We start from the raw sequence: 15,000 nt of genomic DNA, 5'->3' as shown, positions 1-15,000 counted from the left end.
TGACCGATTACATAGAGTCACTTTTTCTCAAGTGACTCAAAAATAATTCTCTTTGTTTACAGTGTGTCCGTACGGTGACTGCACTAATTGTAAAAACGTGGAAACCAGATCCGTGGCATGCAGCCAGTCGCTGAGGAAAAGCTGCTGCAAGACCTGCAATGACGTGGACGAAAGGATCAAAAACCAAACAGCTTCAACAACAAAAGCAGTGCCGTCAAGTTCATCAAGCAAAATAAGTACACCACTAGCTGCTTCAACAACAAAAGCAGTGCCGTCGAGTGCATCAAGCAAAATAAGTACACCACTAGCTGCTTCAACAACAAAAGCAGTGCCGTCGAGTGCATCAGGCAAGACAAGTACACCACCAGCTACTCAAACGTCCCAAACCACCGCCAAACCTGTGAAGGAGTGTAAGCCGCTATTGGGAGTGACAACGTGTGGATCAGCAGAGATGCGTCGAAATGTGGTTGTTATTTTGCTGTCGTTGACTCTCTTTGCTGCTTTTGCTTCGTGAATTCTATAACTGAGTGCAATGATTAGCCTACCAGCAATCACAATTTCCAAAACCACCTGTAATCATGTCTAGCGGTGTAAGGCCCACGTTGGAACTTTAGAGTGACATATTCAGGCCTGAAAGTGGCGAGGATTTTACTCGCTATGGCGAGTAGAAACATGTAACTGGCGAGTAGAAATGTTCATCTACTCGCCAAGTGCGAGTATAGTTGCTCAAACAAATTGTTGGTTTGGCTAGTAAAGCTTGCTCTCTGGCGAGTACATTTTCAGAATCACTCGCCAAAGACGAGTTTACCTTTTGTTGGACTTTCCGGGCTGCATATTGTGTATCTGTGAAGATGTGTCGATATTTGGTTACTATTTCGTTGTCTTTTGCTCTATTTCCTGTGTAAAATCAACAGCTACACAACCAGAAATTGCACCTTCAAAAACACATTCACCAAATCTGGCAAAGAATGTAATGTTTGACAACATGCGGGTCTGTGCAGGTGCCTCAAGATTTGGTTGTTATTTTGTTGCCATTGACTGTGTACGCTGTTTTACTTCGTGAACTCAACAGGTTCATCATCGCCAAAAGGCGTCGTTGGTAAGAGAGAGAGAGAGAGAGAGAGAGAGAGAGAGAGAGAGAGAGAGAGAGAGAGAGAGAGAGAGAGAGGGAGAAGGTGTGTGGGGGGGGGGATGTAAAGTTAGAACTTTTAGCTGAATGAATTCCGTGACAGTCACCTATATCAACCATTAAGAAAATGAATTCAACAAATAAAAAAAGTTACTCCAATGGAAAATTTTACATAATATTTATCCCACAAATATTTTATTGCATAAAATGAAGTTAAAAGAAAATAGTTTATGTAGTCTTTGTAATGAAATGGATTATATTGAACACTTCACACGGCAGAAATTAATATGTAAAGCGCGGAGAGCACTTGTGGTTCGCGCTATATAAGCTCACCAAAATAAATAAATAAAAATGAAATTGTTTTGGGAAAATGTTAGAAGATGTATATTTGTCAATACGGGAGAAAATATTATATTAACAGAAAAAGATGTATTGTTTGGTTATTCTCCAGAAGTGCAAACCCCCATAAACAAAATTAATAATCATATTTTGCTCATTTCAAAAATGTGTATCAGTAAGTATAGATATGGTAGGCCTATTGATATAAATGTGATGTTAGGATATAAATTAGCGTTGAGATATTTCAGTATTGTGTAAATGTTGAAGGATGAATGATGATACGTTGTAGACGGATGGTTGAATTTTTTTTGATAAAAAGCCCCACAATAATGTGCTTGGCAAATTAAAAAAAAACAAAAAAAAAGACAGAAAAAGAAAACAACCACACAAAAACAACACCAAAAAACACCCACACACACACACACACACACACACACACACACACTCACACGAACACACCCACACGCCATTGCATCTGTTGAAGACTGTCACGCCCACTTATCAGTGTGGAGATTAGGCGAGATTTACCTTTGTTGTTGTCATTGACTCTATTTACTGTTTAGAATTTGTGAAATTCGACGACTGTAGAGAGATAACTTGTGAAACAGTGAAGATGCGTCGAGTGGTTTTGTTTTGATGGTTTGCTCTTGGTTAACGTCGTGTATTCGTCTGTTGTGCTTTGATGTGTGTATGTTGGTTTTTTTTGTCTTTAGGGAAGGAAAATATTTACAAATTCCCATTTCCTGTGGCTCGAGTAGTTTTTCTTTCTTCAATCATGTGTCTTTAAATGTCGTATTTTATGGTGTGATCAAAATCAGAATTACCGAAGAAAAGTAACGAATCCTGTCACGAAGAAAAGTGTTGTCGTATGTTCTGTATGTCTGTACATCGAACAACGTGTGTGTGTGTGTGTGTGTGTGTGTGTGTGTGTGTGTGTGTGTGTGTGTGTGTGTGTGTGTGTGCGTGCGTGTGTGTGTGTGTGTGTGTGTGTGTGTGTGTGTGTGTGTGTGTGTGTGTGTGTGTGTGTTTCTAATCGAAAACAGGCATTTACCTGAAGAGCTGACTGGGGATGAGGAAAAACTTGAAGTAAACTGCCACTCACGTGGCAACAAACAAACAAACAAACAAACAAAATAGACAAACAAGCAAATACACAAAAAAGAAGAGAAAGAAAGAAAGAAAGAAAGAAAACGAGTCGCGTAAGGCGAAATTACAACATTTAGTCAAGCTGTCGAACTCACAGAATGAAACTGAACGCACTGCATTTTTTTTCACCAAGACAGTACAGCTTCGTCAATCACTGCGAGAAGGAAATCGCTCACCTCCCACGTTCTAAACGCAGTGACATTGACACGCCAGAATAGCGCGGTAGCGTAGATCATATCTATATGTTTTTGGAATCAGGAAATGATAAAAAACAAGATGAAATTATTTTTTGATCGATTTCTTAAATTTTAATCGTAAGACTAATTAATCTATTTTCGTTAATTGTGATCACATTTTAAAAGTAAACATGACATATATGTATATACTTTTAGATTCAGAATGTGATGAAGAATACGATACAATCAATTCTAAATCTGTTTGCGAAAAAACTCATGAATTAATTTGTAAGCCTCCAAGCTCAAATGCAATACCAAAGTCCGGGATTCGTCGAAGATTACTTGACCAAAATTTCAACCAATTTGGTTTAAAAATGAGAGCGTGACAGTACTTCCTCAACTTTCACGACAAGCTGGATATGACGTCATCAAAGACATTTATAAAACAAGTCGCGTAAGGCGAAAATACATTTAGTCAAGTAGCTGTCGAACTCACAGAATGAAACTGAACGCAATGCAACTTTTCAGCATGACCGTTTACTCGTAGCATCGTCAGTCCACCGCTCATGGCAAAGGCAGTGAAATTGACAAGAAGAGCGGGGTAGGATTACTAAGGACATCAAGGCTATCATAAATGAGAAGAAAATGAACTTTCAGGACAAAGAAAAACGAAAGAACATACAGAAGAAGCTGAATACTGTGATACAGGAAGGGAAGAGACAATATAAAGAGAAAATAGAAGAAAATTTCAAGGACAACAATATGAAGAGGGTGTGGGAGGGTATGAAGATGATGAGTGGGTACACGGGTAAGAAGGGTAGTGGCAAGGGTGGCTCTGTTCCAAGTGACTATGATGTGAACGATCTCAATGCGTTTTACAAACGGTTTGACAGGCATGATTTCAGCCAGACCAGGACTGAACTGACCGATCGACTCGTGAACACTCCTATGAATGAGCAGGGCGAAATCATGTCTGTGACTGAGGAAGATGTTGTGAAACAGCTCAAGAAGTCTAATGCTAAGAAGGCAGCAGGCCCGGATGGTATTACACCAAAAGTCCTACATTTTTGTGCTGAGCAGCTTTGCTCAATTCTCACTGTGATTTTCAACATGTCTCTGTCACAGTCAAAAATCCCATCCCTTTGGAAAACATCTTGCATCGTCCCAGTTCCAAAGAAAACCCCGGTCAAAGTGATGAACGACCTGCGACCTGTAGCATTGACGTCTGCTGTCATGAAGGTTCTTGAGCGACTAGTATTAGTGAAGCTTCAGGTGCTTACCGCGGAGTTTATGGATCCGTGGCAGTTTGCCTATAGAAAGGGTAGAAGTGTTGAGGATGCCGTTTTACATGTGTTGCACAGTATCTATTCTCATCTGGATAAACCTGGAGCATGTGTTAGACTGATGTTTTTTGACTTTTCTAGCGCGTTCAATACGATACAGCCTCACCTTCTTGCTGAAAAGCTACTGAAGATGAAAATTAGCGTTCCAACTGTATTGTGGGTCACAGACTATCTGACCAACCGACCCCAGTTTGTTAGGGCTGGTATAGTACCATCTAATGGCCCGAACACAAACACTGGTGCTCCGCAGACCGTGCTATCTAGTGTACTGAATACCAACACAGGAGCTCCGCAGGGAACAGTATTGTCACCTTTTCTGTTCTCCCTGTATACTGCTGACTGCAGGAGTTCTCACGGGTCGTGCTTCATCGACAAATTTGCTGACGATACTGGACTTACAGGACAGATTACTGACGACAATGACACACACTACAGACAAGAAGTTAGCAGCTTTGTGGACTGGTGCGACGAGAATTACCTGGACTTGAACACAGGAAAAACTAAAGAAATGATCTTTGACACTAGAAGAAAAAAGGTAGCACACAAGCCTATCGTGATAGCTGGTGTTGAAGTCGAACAGGTTGAAAGCTATCGCTACCTAGGTGTAGTGATCGACAACAAGCTGTCTTGGCATGCCAACACTGACCAAATCTTGAAGAAAGCGCACACGCGCATGTACTGTCTAAGGAAGCTTAGATCGTTCTCTGTTCGTAATGACATCCTGCAGATGTTCTATCTGTCCACTGTTGGTAGCGTGTTGACATATGCATGTGTGTGCTGGGGGGGTAACCTTAGTAAACAGGATAGTGACAGGCTAGAAAAGCTAGTCAAGAAGGCTGGATCTGTTGTAGGCAGGAAACAAGAGACCATTGAATCAGTTTGCCAGAGACGACTGACTGACCGACTGACCTCAATTTTGGCTGACGAGACACACCCACTGAAACCTGAATTTGACTCTCGACGCATTGACAGGAGTGGTAGACTGAGGGCTATGGTTGCTAGAACGTCACGTTTCCGCAATTCTTTTGTTCCCAGAGCTATCCATGCTTTCAACCAATCACATGTTAGAGGCCTCTATCATGTTTCTCTGTCATATTATTACTGTACTCTGTTGCTGGGTTATCTGTAATGTATGTATTTTTAGTAACTGTATTATCGTACATGTAGTTCAAATGTGCGGTGTTCTAGTTGACATGTGGTGCTTTGTATACCTTGTGTGTGCGTGGATGTGGAGGTGGACTCTCGGACGTCTTTTTGTTATTGGAATTATGGTTTTTGTTAAATTGTATTGCTGTTGTTGTTGTGTAAGTGAGTTGTGTGTTGGCAGACTTGACTTGACGGATGACTGTTTGCGTTAGTGAGACTGTGATCATACTCATAATAATCATATTCACTTATTTTCTTATGATGTTTTTTTAATTTTTTTTATTATGCATTCTTATTCTTTTGATTGGAAAAGAGTATTGTTACAATGTAGTTTCCATATGGATTAATAAATTTGAGTTGAGTTGAGTTGAGTTGGATAGCACGCTTTTCTGTACCTCTCTTCGTTTTAACTTTCTGAGCGTGTTTTCAATCCAAACATATCATATCTATATGTTTTTGGAATCAGGAACCGACAAGGAATAAAATGAAAGTGTTTTTAAATTGATTTCGACAATTTAATTTTGATAATAATTTTTATATTTTTAATTTTCAGAGCTTGTTTTTAATCCAAATATAACATATTTATATGTTTTTGGAATCAGAAAATGATGGAGAATAAGATGAACGTAAATTTGGATCGTTTTATATAAGTTTTTTTTAACAATTTTCAGATTTTTAATGACCAAAGTCATTAATTAATTGTTAAGCCACCAAGCTGAAATGCAATACCGAAGTCCGGCCTTTGTCGAACATTACTTGACCAAAATTTCAACCAATTTGGTTGAAAAATGAGGGCGTAAAAGTGCCGCCTCAACTTTTACAAAAAGCAGGATATGACGTCATCAAAGGTATTTATCGAAAAAACGAAAAAAACGTTCAGGGATATCAATCCCAGGAACTCTCATGTCAAATTTAATAAAGATCGGTCCAGTAGTTTGGTCTTAATCGCTCTACACGCACGCACGCACGCACGCACACACACACACATACACACACACATACATACACCACGACCCTCGTTTCGATTCCCCCTCTATGTTAAACCATTTAGTCAAAACTTGACTAAATGTAAAAAATGAAAAAAAGTCTGGAGATGCCATACTCAGAATCTCTGTGTACACACACACACACACACACACACACACACACGCACACATACACCCACACCCACACCCACACACACACACACACACACACACACACACCCCGACCCTCGTCTCGATTCCCCCCTCTACGTTAAAACATTTAGTCAAAACTAGTCAAAACACAAAAAGCAGCTTCATGGGTCCTACACACCGAAGCAACTTCATTGGTACTACACACCGAAGCAGCTTCATTGGTCCTACACACCGAAGCAGCTTCATGGGTCCTACACACCGAAGCAGCTTCATGGGTCCTACACACCGAAGCAGCTTCATGGGTCCAACACACCGAAGCAGCTTCATTGGTACTACACACCGAAGCAGCTTCATTGGTCCTACACACCGAAGCAGCTTCATTGGTCCTACACACTGAAGCAGCTTCATTAGTACTACACACCGAAGCAGCTTCATTGGTCCTACACAACGAAGCAGCTTCATTGCATTGGTCCTACACAACGAAGCAGCTTCATGGGTCCTACACACCGAAGCAGCTTCATTGGTCCTACACACCGAGAGCAGCTTCATTGGTCCTACACACCGAGAGCAGCTTCATTGGTCCTACACACCAAAGCAGCTTCATGGGTCCTACACACCGAAGCAGCTTCACTGGTCCTACACAACGAAGCAGCTTCATTGCATTGGTTCTACACAACGAAGCAGCTTCATGGGTCCTATACACCGAAGCAGCTTCATTGGTCCTACACACCAAGAGCAGCTTCATTGGTCCTACACACTGAAGCAGCTTCATTGGTCCTACACACCGAAACAGCTTCATTGGTCCTACACACCGAAACAGCTTCATTGGTCCTACACACCGAAACAGCTTCATTGGTCCTACACACCGAAGCAGCTTCATAGGTCCTGCACACCGAAACAGCTTCATTGGTCCTACACAACGAAACAGCTTCATTGGTCCTACACACCGAAACAGCTTCATTGGTCCTACACACCCAAGCAGCTTCATTGGTCCTACACACCGAAGCAGCTTCATGGGTCATACACCCAAGCAGCTTCATGGGTCCTACACACCGAAGCAGCTTTATGAGTCCTACACACCGAAGCAGCTTCATAGGTCAGACTTGGGTGCCGACACTCGGCGAGGCTCTACAATATCCACAGTTATCACAATCCACACGTGATTTGAGAAGAGAGACCTCTCCCGCGGGAAAGGTCAGAGCCCCAGCAGACGCACCGAGGCCCCTGATTCCAATGTTAACGGAGGAGCGCGAACGGAAGCCAGAGGCGGAGAGAGAAGGGGTGTTAAAGATGTCGCGATCATGTTCGGGAGACAGTGAGCTGTGGACTGACACCTTGGGGCCAGGCGTGTGTAGAAACTTCTCTTTGTCCGCACAGACGTGAAACAGGCGATGGAACATGTGGCAGTAGCTGTCGCGGAAGGTGGGGTTCATGACGCCGTACACCACCCAGTTGAGCGCGGCGTTGAGGCAGAAGAAGAGGTTGACGCTGATGTAGAGCTCAGGTGGCAAGTCCACGAACTCTGCGACCAGGCGCACCGCCCCGTACGGGATGAAGGCGATAGCGGCTAGCAAGGACACAGCTAGCAAGGAGCGAACAACCGCTTTCTCTCTCTTCTCGATCCGTTTCGCCATTGCGGCGATCCGCTGTTCCATCATGGAGCATTTCTGTTGCCCCGAGTCCCCAGAGCTTAGGAAGCGCCGTTTGACGGCTAGGAACTGCAAGCTCGTGCGAGTTGGGATAAGGATAGCTGATGTGAATCGTGTCAGGAAGGCTGTGCTTATTGGCTGACACTTTTTACCGCACATAGAAGAATCCGCGTCCGAATCTAGGATCCGCATTTTCTGAGAATTTTGCGTAATAGAAATATGATCATTTGGTGTGTCAATTGTTATTTCTTGATATGGCGTTGTTTGGGACTGATGTGGATCTGTTCCTTCCGACTGTGTCGATGTTTCTGGGGCTTGGTAATGGAGCATCATCATAGAAAACGGCCTAGGATACGTGGGGTGTATGTGAACATCTGAAGAAAGAGATCCACCCAAGTTTGAAGGATCATCACGGAAGAAGTCCATGTTCACGTAGGCATTTTTGTTTTTATTGCCTTTTGCTAAAGACGATTTTTTCGGCGCTTTGCTGTCTTTTTTCTTTTTCTTGAAACTCGCGGAGCCTGATTCCTCAATGTCGAAAGTTTTCACTGACCCTTTGCGCAATGCGGTGGCAGAAGAACACCCACTTTGTGCACCGGTATCTGCAGGCAGCCACAGGGACTTGGCCCGAGGGTTGATAGTGGATGACACGATGGACGAAGCCCTGTCCGTATCCTCTGTGTCCGCTCTGGACTTGATGGAGACATCGTCTCTCTCCTGAGTTAAAGCCAAGAAAGGTAGGACATTGGGCAGTGGTCTTGGCTCTTCCATGCTGATCACAGGAATGAAGAAAGTCTTGACTGACTCTGACTCAGATTCAGCGGAAGACCGTTCTGTTGTCTTTGTGATTTCTGTTCTGCCGTCAGTCGATGTGCTGTTCTTTCCAGGATCAGAAGCCGAAGTAATGGCTGAAGGGCTCAGTCTTCGCAGTTTGGTGCAATAGCTGCGAGATAGAGGGCTGGGGGTGCGACAACGTGACGGTCCTGGTTTGCGCGTGACCGCTCGTGGAACGGGGGTTCTCGGAGTCGATGCATCTACGCTACTTTCGATCGTGAATGCAGGCGTCAGCTCTGTCTGTCTGGGTTGGTACGAGGACCCGACAGACGATACGGAGCGTCTGGTGGTTTTACCTGACGGGGAATCATAGAGGAAAGTAACCGCTGCGGCCGGTATGGTGAATTTATTGGTTGGAGACGACGAATGACAACGGCAAGTACTGCTGGGCTCACAACACGTGCATTCGGGCGTCTGAACAGTACTATTGTCCTCAAAGCTTAACGCGAACGATTTTTCGTCTATTCGGCTCAGCTTGGAAGCCGAATCGGTCTGCTGCGTGCCCTTCTCCTGCAGCGAGATGGAGCCTTTTCTCGTCGGACAGTCTGTGGAAGGCGGATCTATTATCGAGCCGCGCTGAGCCAGTTTAACATTAGCTCGGTTCCAGAAGCGATAGATACGGAAGTTGAAGAAGCCGATTAGACAGAGCGGGACGGCGAAATACAGCATGGTGAGCAGGCTGTCTAAATAGCCTTGCCCGAGTTTTTTAAAAGTACATGTCCTTGTTATGGCATCGTATCTGTAGACTACCGTTGTGCCGTAAACAGGGATGATGGCACTGGCGATGCTTCCGACCCACAGAGCTATCACGCCTAGAACGGTTGTTTTGGGCGAGAAACACTGCTCGTAGCGGCGGGAATGACAGACCAGCATAAAGCGGTTCAGCGTCACCATGATTAATGACGTCACGTACACCTGAAATGAATACGTAGATGCGATCTAAATCAGGTTTTTCTTCTTCTTCATTTTGTGTGTGTCGAACATTTATGGATTAACAAAACAAATGGTTTTTGTTGAGTTTGATGTCAAGCTTCACTTTCAAGCACATTAGAATAATGAACACGAACGTACACAGACTACACAGCCAAACACACACGGCGACCGACAGACATCCAGAAACGTACACACTCATGTCCCTCTCTGTCTCTCCGTCACACACACACACACACACACACGCACACACACACGCACACACGCACACACACACACACGCCTACGAATGCACGCACGCACACACACACGCACGCACACACACACACACACACACACACACACACACACACACTTATAAATACACACGCACGGACACACACACACACACGCACGCACGCACGCACACATGCACACAGACAGACACAGACAGACACACAAACACACACACAGACACAGACACAGACACACACACATACACACAATCCAACCCACCAAAGACAGCGCGACACTGATGACAGCATTGATCTGACAGTGTTTCTGATTGGCAACAGGGTGGAAGTCGACGATGAGGTCGACGCAGAAGAAAGGCCACCAGTACCCCAGGATGAGGAGGTCGGCCAAGGCGAGGCTAGCGATGAACACGTTGTGGTTGGAATTTTTCCAGTGCTTGTGGATCATATAGAGGAGGCTTCCTGAACCCACCACCCCTACGATAGCTATTGTCAAGGCCGCCACGAGAAAGACGATGCGCGCGATAGGGTTGATGGGTTCGCCTACGAGGGCAGCTTCTGCTTCTTCCTCTGTGAATTTGGTGACAGTAGAACCGAGGTAGTCGAACGGCTCTGACGTGTTAGTGGTCACAGGGACGGACTGGCTGGTGATCCTTCCGTCGGCAGAAAATGTTGAAACAGGCATGGTGATTGAAGATGGAAGACTGTAACAGTAGACGTTGGAAACTATGGTTGATTGTCTTATTCAAAGGCCGAGGTCCGGTTTGAAGCCAGTTTGAAGGAGTGTTACAAGCCGAACTGAAGGCAAAGAGTCAATAAATATTGGCAAAATGAAGAAATTATAGGTTCTGCAGTGTTTCGGGGCTCACTACTGTGTTTTGAAATGTATAACCACACAACTTTCTACTCATTTTCGCTGCTCATGCGATTTGCTTTCTGTTGATATTTTCTTGCCGTACAAACTATTCTGGGGCTACTCGGTGGCTACTTGTGTACGTGTGTTTCTTTACCTATTTGTGACCCTCCACCACGAAATGAGTCGCATGTCACCTCGCGCGGTTCTGCGCTAGGCTTAATAATATTAAGTCCGGGGAGTGTCTGGTAACAGTTTGAGGGCCACCTTAATCACAGGCTTATAACTCGAAAAGTTTTCACTCTTTTCTAAAACGGTTTTCACCACTGGATAGAGAATAAAAAAACTCTTTAAGAAAATGTAAAAATATGAAAATCATGAAAAGGTGACATGCGACTCATTCCGTGGTGGAGGGTCACATTTTACACGCGAGCAAACCCTTCGTTTCGGAAGGACACAGCCGCATTGGGTTTTCTTTCTTTCTTCTTGATCGTCTTGTTGCTGCTGCTGCTGCTGCTGCTGATGTGTTGTTGTTGTTGTTGTTTTGCGTTGATGGTTTTAGCTTGGGACTTGTACACAGTATAGCCGAATGATTGCATGATTGTCTTGTTGCTGCTGCTGCTGCTGCTGTTGTGTTGTTGTCGTTTTTGTTTTGCGTTGATGGGTTTACCAAGGGACTTCTGCACAGTATAGCCGAATGATTGCTTGAACATGTACTATGTGGCATTATAACATTATTATTTAAAGTATACGCAGTGTAGAAAGTGTTGATAGTCTACGCAAAGAAATCACTCTGTATCAGAAGTTTTGAAGTATGGAAAAACAAGCCAAAGCAAATGAGCTTCACCTTACCTTTTGCCATGTTCTTCTTCCTGTAAAAGTGCGCCAGGAATCTGCGTCACAGCATATTACGTCATACATGTAGGATTTTTCCTATGTCTATGAGGACGCTACATCGTCGTCATCAGACAAAAGGACATTGTTCGACTCGTTTTTACATTTTGGTGGTCTTGGTCAGCAAGTTAGGAATCTTCAGGTTTTCAAATAAAGATTGTAGATCCCCGATGTCAGCAACGTTTCAAATAAATATATCTGTCGTGGGAAAAGAAAGTAAAAAAAACAATGTGTCGACACACACACACACACACACACACACACACACACACACACACACACACACACACACACACACACACACACACACACACACACACACTGGCAGATGTTCCCCAGTTTTTTTGGCTGTTAAGGGGAAGCAAGTGCTGCGGAGGTTCGTTCTAATCGAATTACGAAGATAGCCAGGGTTGTCTTCCTTGTACATCAATTCCCTGTCCTTTTCCGGTGTAACACAAATACTCCACGAAAAAATTGACTCCGGAGTAAAAATGTCGTACGAAATTTGTACTCCGAGTACTCCTGTCGTACGAGAAAAGCACTCCCCAAGGGACGAAAAAATTACCCCCTCCACGAAATTTTAACTCCCCAAATGTCCACTTGCAGTAGAAATCTCGTACGCGAAAATGGGAAGCGGGCGAAGGGATAATTTCCATTATGTGATCTCGCGCAAACGAATGTCGCGCTACCCTCCCTCCACCCCTTCCACCACCAGGACCAAACAGGGGAAAAGGGAGTACAAGTTGCGTACACCTGGCGTGGGCAGTAAAAAGCTCATGTTCGGGTGGAGTAATTTATTCGTTATTTATTCGTCAGGGGTGCAACATTTCTGAACGACACTCACATTGGGCTGTGTCACTGAGTCCATGTCTCTTGATGGTCTTTGTTCAGCCCACAGTGACCAGGGCTGAGGTACACGAAGCGAAAGTGGGTGTCACCCAATCAGGCGAGAACAAACCGCGGGGTCTGATTCGTTGAAATCACAACAAATCTCACTGTCACACGCTTTCCTTCTTTGCCACTACTAAAGCAAACGTGTGCAAGATTGTATGTTACACGCTTTGGAGCATGTGCAAGAACGGATTCAAACTCGAAATCGTCCCTCCAAAAGCCCCAAAATGCACACACGACTTTTATTTCTCCTGCTGTTGTCGTGTCTTCTCTTTACAAATTCTTCAACGCTGAGAATACTGAAAACGGCATCCCAGACTACAGTACTGTTTCCATACGCGAGTTTAGCTTCCCTTGGAAAGTGGCTCGCTCAGGAGGCCTGTTAGTCTGAAACTAGAAGGACAGAGTTCTGAACATAGATGACAAAGACCCCGGAAAGAACAAACATTTCGCGGATGCAGACACAGAAAGACGTCATGAAGAATGCAATGCTTCAAAAGATACAGACTGTGACGATGACTGTGACGTCATTCACATATACCGAGACGTCATTCATAGTTGTTCGTTCACTTTCGTCAAAAAGTAGATCTCTCCACAATGGCTGCTCCTGTGTTTAGGTTTATCAAGCGTGAGTACGCAAAACGTGTTTGTTCTCTCCTCTGTTGAAGCTGTGAGACATAATCGCCATTACGAGCTAGTCGTGTGACAGAGAGTGTTCTTGCACACTCGACTGCTGCTGTTTCACTCCGGCTAAAGCCGTCGTGAAACATCTACAGTCTCGTGTGCAAGAAAACTCTGTCACACGACTAGCTCGTAATAGCGGGTAATGTCACACGCATTCCTTCTTTGCCACTACTAAAGCAAACGTGTGCAAGATTGTATGTTACACGCTTTGATCCCGAAATCAATTATTTTGATTATGCATTTATTTCTGAAAATTTTTACCTTTACATACATTCAGTCACTACCTTAAACACTTATGTTTTCAGTATTCATTTCAAGTGATCACGAACGTAGAAAAATGGGTATCAAAGCGTTGTTACATTTTGTTACGTGCATTCTGAATAGTGTGCCAACAGGCCTTGGTCAGTCAATCACGTTTTATCTGTGTACTAAGTGTTTGACGGTAAAAGAATAACACCAACCCCGTTCTCCTGTATATAACTGAAAGCCACATTTTCTTCTTCATTCAATTTCTGTTTTCAAAAGCTTCGTCAACTTTCCACTTACACGACACGGTCCCTTTACCAAGCTTCAATGAAGAACCCTAAATACGAAAGGTCAAAACAAAACAATAGGTACTACTTTCACTATCGTCGTCTGCAACGAAAACCGAAAATGGTGAAACGTTTTGCTACGTACACAGAGGACGAAATTGCAAAGAAAAGATCGAACCTTACACTTGTGACTAGGAAAAGTTGCATAGACAGTTCCGTGCGGATCTTACCACGTATCAACGTACATCCGATGCTCAGAACCTACAGATGGGTGACGCTTTGGCGATTGAGGCTTCGTCTTCAGCTCTAACACGCACGCAGACAGTCAGGCAGGTCTAATCTGCACCAGCGGTGATGGAAGGTTTGGATTTAGAAACACTCGAATGTTACTTCGACAAGATAAACGAACCGAAAGACGAAAGTGTGCCCCAAATTCGGAAAATATTCTTTCAAAACTGCACTGTAAACAACATCAACATCACTGTGAGAAAAAGAACAATCCAAACACAACCAGTTCCCCTGTGGAACATTTCGGGTGGACTTTCCCACTACCTGACCTACAAAAATTATCCGTGTTCGTTCGCGCTTTGCATTCAATCTGTGTTAGTGCGCGCGTGTGTTTGTGTGTTTAGCTTTCGTTGGTTTGTGCTGTTTGGTTAAAAAAAAAAGTTTTTTTTCATTGAAAGATTCAGAAACGTTGGTTGATACTTTGTTAGATGCATTCAACCAGAAAAAGACACGAAACGAATTGGATCTATCTTTTGCGCGCATGCGTGTGTACGGTATGTGTGAAAAGGCAATTGTGTTGTCAGTCTGGTTTTGTGCCTGTTATTTCGTCCCCAAAAACTCATTTATATCTGTCTATGCCTATGCTGTGAGACATAATCTCCATTACGAGCTAGTCGTGTGACAGAGAGTTTTCTTGCACACTCGACTGCTGCTGTTTCACTCCGGCTAAAGCCGTCGTGAAACATCTACAGTCTCGTGTGCAAGAAAACTCTCTGTCACACGACTAGCTCGTAATAGCGGGTAATGTCACACGCTTTCCTTCTTTGCCACTACTAAAGCAAACGTGTGCAAGATTGTATGTTACACGCTTTAG

At 43.9% G+C, this 15,000-nt stretch overlaps 2 protein-coding genes across 3 annotated transcripts in view; one reads left to right on the top strand and one right to left on the bottom strand.

The window, feature by feature from the left end:
* LOC138971789 (metalloprotease mig-17-like) overlaps window positions 1-2,326 on the top strand; it is a 46,763-nt gene extending 44,437 nt beyond the window's left edge. For both annotated transcript variants that reach the window (XM_070344602.1, XM_070344601.1), the window contains one exon: window positions 63-2,326. In XM_070344602.1, the coding sequence (XP_070200703.1) occupies window positions 63-514 (452 nt within the window). In that variant the 3' untranslated portion in view covers window positions 515-2,326. The remainder of the gene's footprint in view (window positions 1-62) is intronic.
* A 4,148-nt stretch (window positions 2,327-6,474) lies between these two features.
* On the bottom strand, window positions 6,475-10,743 carry LOC138970391 (uncharacterized). The gene is made up of 2 exons (XM_070342841.1): window positions 10,306-10,743; window positions 6,475-9,795 (listed from the first exon to the last, which is right to left on the bottom strand). The coding sequence occupies exons 1-2, from the start codon at window positions 10,726-10,728 to the stop codon at window positions 7,495-7,497; spliced, it is 2,724 nt and encodes a 907-aa protein (XP_070198942.1). The 5' UTR covers window positions 10,729-10,743; the 3' UTR covers window positions 6,475-7,494.
* Window positions 10,744-15,000: the final 4,257 nt, after the last annotated feature.

Source organism: Littorina saxatilis, linkage group LG7 (assembly GCF_037325665.1).
Source record: "Littorina saxatilis isolate snail1 linkage group LG7, US_GU_Lsax_2.0, whole genome shotgun sequence".
Lineage (NCBI taxonomy): Eukaryota > Metazoa > Mollusca > Gastropoda > Littorinimorpha > Littorinidae > Littorina > Littorina saxatilis.
Note: the sequence above shows the minus strand (reverse complement) of the source record. Positions and strands in the feature narration are given on the sequence as shown.